Source organism: Sceloporus undulatus, chromosome 3, assembly GCF_019175285.1.
Source record: "Sceloporus undulatus isolate JIND9_A2432 ecotype Alabama chromosome 3, SceUnd_v1.1, whole genome shotgun sequence".
Taxonomy (NCBI): Eukaryota; Metazoa; Chordata; class Lepidosauria; order Squamata; family Phrynosomatidae; genus Sceloporus; species Sceloporus undulatus.
Window position 1 is genome coordinate 219063583 of NC_056524.1, and position 9110 is coordinate 219072692.

The window sequence follows — 9110 nt, forward strand, 5'->3', positions numbered from 1 at the left end:
ATGGATGAACAAGTAGAACCCCTAGTAATAATTAAACTGATTCAATTTAACCAGGAACACTATAATGATCTTTAGTTCTTCAGAAATCCAGTTTGCTAAACATGAAGCAAACCAGCTAAGGCACATCTAAAACTTCTTGTTTATAGTTTACGATAAGGTTTAATGGCTTCCCACAATCCAGTGATGAAAATTATAAATTGATAAAGGTACTAAAAATTATGTAACTAGTCCCCTATATAGAATGATGATTACACCAGCATATGTCTATGACATAGATTGCAAAGGAAATGAATCATGATCTATTGTCTTCCCTTCCAAAATTTCACAGGTGAAAAATTGGGCACATGAGGCCAAGCGACATCAAAGTGTGGTCAAAATGGCCCAAGAATGCACAAGCTTGGAGAGGCTGCAGCAGTTTGCTTTTGCCTGAGTGGGCTGGGAAGGGCAGGATTCTGCCCCCCCCCTTTTCTCTCCTGGCACTAAGTTAATCAAGTGCAAACTACTTTTGCACTTTGAATTCAGTTTTTGGCAACTGAAGTAAACTGAAGACAAAGGGGGGAAATTGGAGCAGGGGAGAGAAACTGGTACATTTTAAAAGAGCTGAAGGAGTAAAACAACCAAGAATTAATCAAGACTGTCCCTGCCAAACTGGGACAGTTGGTGGGTATGTTATGTTTCCATTTGTTATAAAAACCATAAGAAACTATTCTAGGGTTTTGAAATATCTAGTACCTAAACACTACCTCTTTTTTGCTTTCTCATAGAATTGATAAATGGCTAAGATCTGGTTGAAGCTGTTTTAGAACTCCCAAAGGGGACCAGAGGTCCTAGTGAGCTATCCCCACCTGGCCTGGCAACCCAAAGTCTGAGGCTTCTGAGGAAATTCTTCTTCTTTGTTATTTATCGTACATGCAAACAACCAAACCAAAACCAAAAAGCTAATCAATATATTTGAAAACAGTATATTTGAGAAAAAGAATACAAGCTGTACCTGAATCAAGGATCTTTTGTTCATTTAGGTTAAGAACCAAAACTGAAAATAAGCAAAATACAGGTGAGTAATGGAAGATCCATAGAAGCAAAGATTATTGGACAGGTGAACATGGCAGGAAGGGAGCTTTGGAAAAGAGAGCAGGGCAGTTGAGAAGCTGGCACACGAATGAAGCTAATAGCAAATGGGCTATCTTCTGGTACATGCAGTAAAAAGCAGCACATGGCAATATGGTTTGCTCAGAGTGGCCCTCAAGATGCTTTTGGGCTACAATTTGCATGAGCTCTAGCCAGAAGAGCAAATTGCAAGAGGCCATGGGAGTTGCATTCCAACAACGTCTTGAGAGTCATACATTCACCATCCCTGGTACAAACAGTTTCTCTGTGAACACTGCTGTGGAAGAGCCCCACAGCATAAAACAGTGAGAGGTTTCAGACACTCTTGAGGCCAACAGTTTCCTTTCTGGAGAAATCCCCAAATATCCAAACGTACAAGCTCAACTGCATCACCATTACAGTTTGTTCTATAATGCATCTTTTGCAGAACCGTCAGTGTTCTGTCACATAAATACCAACCTTTGAATAGGTCCCAGCTGAAACACTTCAGCAATGCGGAGTTTATGATTGCAATATAGGCTATCTATGAAAGATATAGTTATGTTGTCATGGATGCCAAGGTCTCCACCAGATTTCCTGGCTTATTCAGATGTTAGATGGTTTTCTTTCTAGCTGAAGTCAAATGACATCATTTAGAAAGAATTACATTAACTGAGAACATTTCTCTATCCTCTTATTTAAGCAGTTAAATAAATAGGCTTTGTAGATGGGTTTGTGCCATTAGTTTTCCCCAAGCTTTTAAAGAATAAGCCAGAAACTTTCCCCTCTTTGTCATGGATATAAAGAAAAGAGCCTATTGCACAGTTTTGGTGTCACCCAATAAGAAGAGTAAGTGAATATTTCCTTATTTCTCTGTGGATAAAGGTGAGCAGGACATACTTGTTGACCCTGAGCAGCAAAGAAGAAAGAACCAAGCTTCAAAACAAGCACCTTACATGATGAATGTCCTCTTATGGCTCAAATTCATTTCCATTGATGTCATCAATAACCTCATTCATAAGTCTATTTGCCAATTGTTGCTGTATTCTGAAGAACAGTCCCATTCAAACTGTTTACTGATTCTAACTCCCAGTGTCTCTTGAACAAAAATCCGTGATGACAGCAAGACAGATGCTGTGGATCTAAACCCAACAAGGTTTGGGATAGCAGTTCTTGCTGTACTGTGTTTTTGGCCAAAATATGACCAATACCCCATGAAGTTAAATAAGTGCTAGAGAATGGAAAAATCCCAGGTGAGCAGGTATTTATTTCCTAACTGAAAGAAACCATTTTAACCTACTGCATTTGTGAGCTGTATGCATGGCAACCCTGTAAGTGAATACCCCCAGAAATCAATTCTATTGAGATCAAAACAACTTGTCCTCAGGTAAGAATGTACAGGACTACAGCCTTGAATTGTAGGCTCAGAGTTCTAATCTCTAATAAATCCATCTGTTGGCAATACACTGCACATATTTCCAATCTTCTGAACAATCACACAGTGTAGTGACCGCCAACCAGATGTACAAAAAAAGAAAGAATTGATAATTTAAAACAAAGAACAAATTCAAAACTAAGATATTTTGGTGATACACATTACTGAAGATGGTGTATATAGCTACAACATCTCATGCTTTGGGTACTTTGTTTTAATTTACCTGTTTAAGTTTTTTGTTGCTCAATTGCTGGTCTTTAAAACACTGTGTGATTATTCTGCTGCTTTAGTTTGACCTCTGAGTTTGATTAAATTTCATAATGAGCGCAAGTTGGTACTCAATGGTATTCAAATACCTGCCATAGAATTTGCATTTGGTTTTGAATGAAACCTTTGCTGCATATTGTAACACATCAACATTTGACCTGCATCATTTACCAGTGGATTAAACCAGTCCCATGATGAGAGACAGAGAGATTGGAGGAGGAGCTCATGCTTAATTGAAGCTGCCAGGGGAAAAAAAGTTTCAGGTATATTAAATGTGTTCATACTAAAGAAAAAGGAGGGAAATCCCCACCAAAGTGGAAAGAGAGTACAAAAATATTAACAGATCCATACTGTACCACTGCTTCTCTGGCTATCTGATGTGGGAAACCATCAGATTTTGCCAATATTTTCCCAAATCATATTTGTTGTTGTTGTGTGTCTTCAAATCATTTCTGACTTATGGCCACCCGAAGGTGAAGGGGTTTTCTTGCTATAATTTGTGTGTGTGTGTGTGTGTGTGTGTTGTCCTTGCCTTCCTCTGAGGCTGAGGTGGGTTTCCATGGCCTACAATGGTATATTTCTTTCCTGGACACTCACCAATACTATACCAAAGATCATATATTTTTAAAGTATTCCCAGATTTGTTGAGGTTGCCATCATGCTTAACTATGGTTGATTAACATACCCTGAGTTTGCTTTCTACTTCCAAAAAAAAGGGGGGCGGGGAGGCTTAAGCCTTTTTTACTGTAGACCTCACTCTTTGTTTTTCTTTTGGCATTAATAGCTTTCTGCATTCATGAACTTCTGAAATGGAATGCCTAACCACCTTTGCTTTTCTGTTCTGTATTAAAAGCTAGCAAAGGATATCGTTCTTGTAAAAACTGGGCTCCGTAGTCACTGGGGTCTGGGATGTGTGTGTACATGGGGGGAGGATTTGTTTTCTCTTTCCCTTTTCTCTTCCCCCTCTGTGTTTTCTAGACTAAGAAAAATAAATAACATTCTAATAACGTGTCAGGTTTGGCAACCATGAAAAGCAGTCCAGTGAGATGCCAAATGTCTTCTGACATACTTTTGAAAATAAATAATAATAATAAATAAATAAGCAAAGCTCGACTTCTTGCCAGGTTTGATGTTTTGACAGGAACTTCCGGGGTTCTACGGAGTCTGGATAAAATAGAAAAAGCTCCCACATCCCACCTGCAGGGCTACGTCAGACATGCTGTTTCCATGCCTGTTTGTTTGCTTTCTGACAGGGCTGGGTGTAATTCATGGTTGCCCAGAACAGCTCTCCTCAGAAGAGTCCCAGCTTTCACTACAGGCCAACCAGAGCAATTGAGAGAGTTTCCCCTCCTTGGATGGTGTGGCACTGTGGAAGGAGCAAAATCCTTGCAAACCATCAATGTTAGTGTTATCCCTGCCAGTGATATTTAGGGAATGTGGCTATGTGTGCATGTATATACAAACCCACAACGCTATTTCAGTTCAGCTGCCGAAGGCCAACCCTGTTATTTTCCACTAAGAGTTCACAACACTGCCTCCACCAGACTGATGTTTCCAAAGCAGTTTTGGAAGCCAGGAAATCTGAAGGGACAAAGATTTTCTTTTCCATACGGTTTCCCTGCTGGGCTGGAATGGAGAAATTGCTGCATCTGAAGATTGTTCTTTGCCTGGTTGCAGATTAGTCTCGGGTTCGGTTTCTCCTCCTCAGGAAGAAGAAGCTGCTCTTTTGGGGAGGCCCTAGCAACATTGGCACTTGGCTTTTGTGGGTAATTTTAATCTGAAAAGAAAAGAATGGAAAGAAATAGTCAATGAAACTTAGGGTTGGTGATAGTGGCTGCATCCACACGGCAGAAATAATCCAGTTTGACACCACTTTGACTTCCATGGCTCACTGTAGTTTTTTGAGACATTTAGCTTTCTCTGTCAGAGTGTCCTAGTGCAACAACAAACTACAGTTCCTAGAATTTCATAGCACTGAGCCACAGCAGTTACAATGATGTCAAACCGAATTATTTCTACAGTGCGGATGCAGCCAAAGTAATTCACGTGTGGCCTGGGAGGGCCCTTCAAGATCCCCCCAGGAGGTTCTCAAAGCCCTTGGACACCCCTCTTATTGTTTCCCTTTCTTTGGGGTCATGTTTTTGGCTGAAAAACATCCACAAGCCACTCAAATCATAACAAAATATAATGGTTTGGATCTCTTGCTCCACACTCTCCCACAAATGAGCTGAAATTCTGAATCTGGAACGACATCACTGACAATTATGGGGGAGCAATATGGGGCTTACAGAAAGGGAGAATGCCCTCTGACCCTTTTGCATTACCTATCCCTGTTAGAGTCCAAGCCCCTGGTCAACACAGGCTCAGTAATACAGGATGCAGCTACAGCATCCCACACACGTAGACTATTCTAGTGCAGTTTGCTCCATCCATTTCTGATGGAACCAATTCCCAATGTGGTAATTTTCCACAAAGTATGCAGAAAAATGTTGCTAGATACATCTAAGGAGATTCTGGTTGCTGTGCTTTGATGGTACCCTTTAGGCTATGGGACACTCTCTTCCTTCCACTAGGGAGGGAGAGAATTTCTTTTTCAGCTCTCTGATGCAGTCAAGGAAAGCCCCAGTGGTCATTCCAACCTATACAACCTGCTGCTTCAGGGAAAGAAAGGACAGGTCTGTCTAGTTCTCTCTGTAGGCTGCTTCTAAGAATATCCCTTCAAACTCAACATGCCACAGGGATAGTCTGGTGTTTAAGCCCTATGGGTGGTTGTGGAGACAGCAGAGGATTAGAACAACAGCTCCTTTCAGGAAGCCCCATCTAGTATTTCTTGTCTGACCGGAGTGGTCACTAGGTTAGGACCTGAAAGTAATTCAGAGGGTGAGAGCTGGTATCTAACATTGCAAAGAAACAGAAAGTAAATCCCTGGGTGTACTCAAGCAGTGTTGTGGGGTAATCACCCCCTCAAATTATCACTGGGGTTCAGTTACAGTTTGCAGTCAACACTATACAGTCAGAGGACTGCTTCATCAGCTCCTGTAGCTATATAGGCAGTACTTCATGTCCGGTTCTCTCATGAAAAACATGTCTACTGTATCTAATCCCTTCCTCCTTTGATCTTCAGTTGGTGGACAATGGTGTAGATACACTGAAGATACAATAACTAACAGCCTCCAATAATCTATATAATGCCATTGTGCTGTACAGCATCCCTAGATCTCTCTTGCTTTAAGAGTTCTTTGATTCCCCACCCCCCAAGTTAGGAATACAAATGGGGCTGTCTTTGCCATGAAAGAATTTGAAGACATGACACCAATGAGATAACAGCAGTGTATCTCTGACGCGTTACAGGCTGCCCAAAATGGGTGGTCTGCCGGCGCCGTCATTTGCTGCGCCAAGGAGCCCCAGCGGCCAAACCGCGTGGCTCCTTGGCACTACAAAAAAGAAGCCCCCAAATGGCGCTTCTTCTTTCGGCATGCTAATGACGCCACAAGGCGCCAATGGCACACTCGTGACGTCATTAATGCTGTGCGACGTGCAGACGTATGCGTCTGCGACGTCAAGATGGCAGCACCCGTGTAGAATGGGCACTGCCATTTTGTACGTCCCCAGGACGTACTAAGGTTAGGGGCATCCGGAATGGATGCCCTTTCCTAACCCTAGTACGTCCTGGGGACGTACTTTACGCCCGTCTGTAATGGGCCTCTCTTTCCTAAAATGTCAGTTGATTGTCTGCTGTTTGGCTGCTTGAATTCCATGTGGAATAGACACATTCACTGATATGTTAAAAAGGTAACCCTTTCCCCATTATGAAGGTTTGAATCCCAGGCTGTTAAGGGTGGACCCCCCAGCACTGATATATGAACTTCAGGCACATTCCATTTCCCCAAATGCATCTGTAAGGTTTGGTTACTTACTGTGCAAGGTGGCTGCATCCAGGGCTCTCCATCCACCTGCATGGGCAACAACTTGGATGTTCTGGAACACACAAACAAATGCTGTGTAAATGTCATGAGACTGAAGTAGGCAGGACAGGGTGCAACTGCAACAATATCAGAATTCATAGCAAAGAGAGCTATTTAGGATAAACTAGACCTACACTGTTAGTGAGAGGTGGACAGGATCTCTCAAGAACTTACAGGGAAGATGCAATGGGTAAGCAAGATTAACAGTCAGTTTGTATGTATCAGACTCATCTTTTCAACATAATTTGCTGGATGTATATAGAAACTTGCACATGCACAATTAACAGTTATTAAACTTTCATCTAGAATATACTGATCTGCAACAAATCTGGATTTCTTTGATCTCATCTAAAACATGCCTCTGTATATCTGGCTCATTAGGATGTTTTGCTTGGAAATGTTACTTTTTGAGACCACAACTCCCCCAATCCTCCCTCCTCCCAGGCAGCTTGTCCATTGTTCTGTGCCTTCAAGTTGTTTCTGCCTTATGGCGAAACTATGATGGGGTTTTCTTGGCAAGATTTGTTCAGAGGAGGTTTTCCATTGCCTTCCCCTGAGGCTGAGAGCATGTGACTTGCCCAAGGTAATTCAGTGGTTTTCATGTCTATTACACAAAATTAATAATTCAAAGCTCAATGTCATTTACAATGCTCTAACAGTGAGGATAGAAAGCTTAACTTTAATGTTCACCATTATTCTCAGGACTGTTATATGGACCTGTAAAAGAGGGTAAAGGAGAGAGGCTACAAGTATTTTGATTGTCCTAATATAGGGATGGGAATCATGCCGATTTCTAGACTGTTTGACTGTATGTGTTCAATAGGCAGTGTTTCCACTGTCTTTTTTGTTCTGGCTCACAGTCACCAAACCTGGACCTGATCTAATGGGATGAAAACAAATACTACAGTAAGGTTATGGACCTGATCTATCATCTATTTTGAATACCTCCCAAGCAAACACTTTTTGTTTCTATATTTTTCTGCACCAGAATGTACATTTATGAACCAGTTCTGATCAAATTTGGGCTGGAATGCTGTGTGCTGATATAAAGCTCAAGGAGGGTGGCAAGCACAGAGGTGGCCATAGTGGTTAGGCTGAGTTGTACCTGAGTGTTGGCTGAAAGGACACTCTCTAGCCAAAACCAGAGAAATTGAGGTCTGAATAGACAGGCCAAAATAAAGCTGCTTCAGGTCACTTTCGAAGTGTGCTGTTTAAATGATGCATGCATCCTAAGAGGCCAGAAGCTGCGCCAAAGCCATGCTCCAGTCCTAAGGATTGGAGCGCAGCTTTGGCACAGCTTCTGGCCTCTTAAGATCTGTATGTCAAAAAGAAAAAAAAAAACAGCATACTTCCAAAGCAGCTTTATTTTGGCCTGTCTGTTCAGGCCCTTGGAAACACAAGAACCACTGGGAGTTGCACCATTGTAACACCCCAGGGAATTCCACTCTTCATATTCACATTTAGGTTCACTTTTGTGCAAGTTTGGGATGACTAATGAAACCATCTTTGTCTAAGGGGAGAAAAATGGCTTATTTTGGTCCATTTTGCACTGAACTTGGTGTGATTTAAAAAAAAACATTATAGGTATTACCACTCTAATGTTTGTTTACATCTCATCATAAGTGAGATCACCAAGCAAGTAAACATGATTAATTTTTTTCTAGTAGCTTTTTAGAGGTTCTGTATGCTTCTCAGCCCTATGTTGTTATACACGACATAAACCGGACATATTTCTCTGGTTGAACAGGGTGTACATATACACAGTGAGAGTCAGTGTGATATAGTGGTTTGAATGTTGGATTATGACTCCAGGATATCAGTGTCAGAATTCCTGCTCAGCCATGGAAACCCACTGGGCAACCCTGGGAAAGTCATACTCCTTCAGCTTCAGAGGATGGCAACAGCTGAACAAAGCTTGCTAAAAAAGCTCTGTGACAGGTTTGCCAGAGCCAGAAACATCTTCAAGACATACAACAAGTTTACCCAACAGGAAGAGAGATGTCAGGGACTTCCATGACAGAGAGTACCTGATGGTGACAGAAGAACACTGGGCCAGCCTCTTGCCAGCACTTTTCAACCCAGTATAGATCTGCCCCATCTCCATTGCTCCTTCAAGACCCACAACTTCTAGGAGCTGATCGCTGAGATCTAATGAGAGAAAAGCAAGCATGTTAATAAAACAACAACAAATGTTGTATATGTAGGCATAACATAGGTGTGAAGACTAAGTAAGAGGAGACACATGAGAGTGGAAACAGTTCTCTGAAGGCAACATCTAAAGTAACTCTTTCTCAGCATCATCTGTTATATGAAGGACATCTCAGGTTTGATCACTGATATCATCATTTAAAAATAAT

At 41.7% G+C, this 9110-nt stretch overlaps 1 protein-coding gene across 4 annotated transcripts in view; it reads right to left on the bottom strand.

Annotated features, from left to right (window-relative positions):
* Positions 1–541: 541 nt before the first annotated feature.
* DGKG (diacylglycerol kinase gamma) overlaps positions 542–9110 on the bottom strand; it is a 124446-nt gene continuing 115877 nt past the window's right edge. For all 4 annotated transcript variants that reach the window (XM_042458001.1, XM_042458002.1, XM_042458000.1 and 1 more), the window contains 3 exons: positions 8781–8901; positions 6706–6766; positions 542–4565 (listed from right to left, as the gene is read on the bottom strand). In XM_042458001.1, the coding sequence (XP_042313935.1) occupies positions 4467–4565; positions 6706–6766; positions 8781–8901 (281 nt within the window). In that variant the 3' untranslated portion in view covers positions 542–4466. The remainder of the gene's footprint in view (positions 4566–6705; positions 6767–8780; positions 8902–9110) is intronic.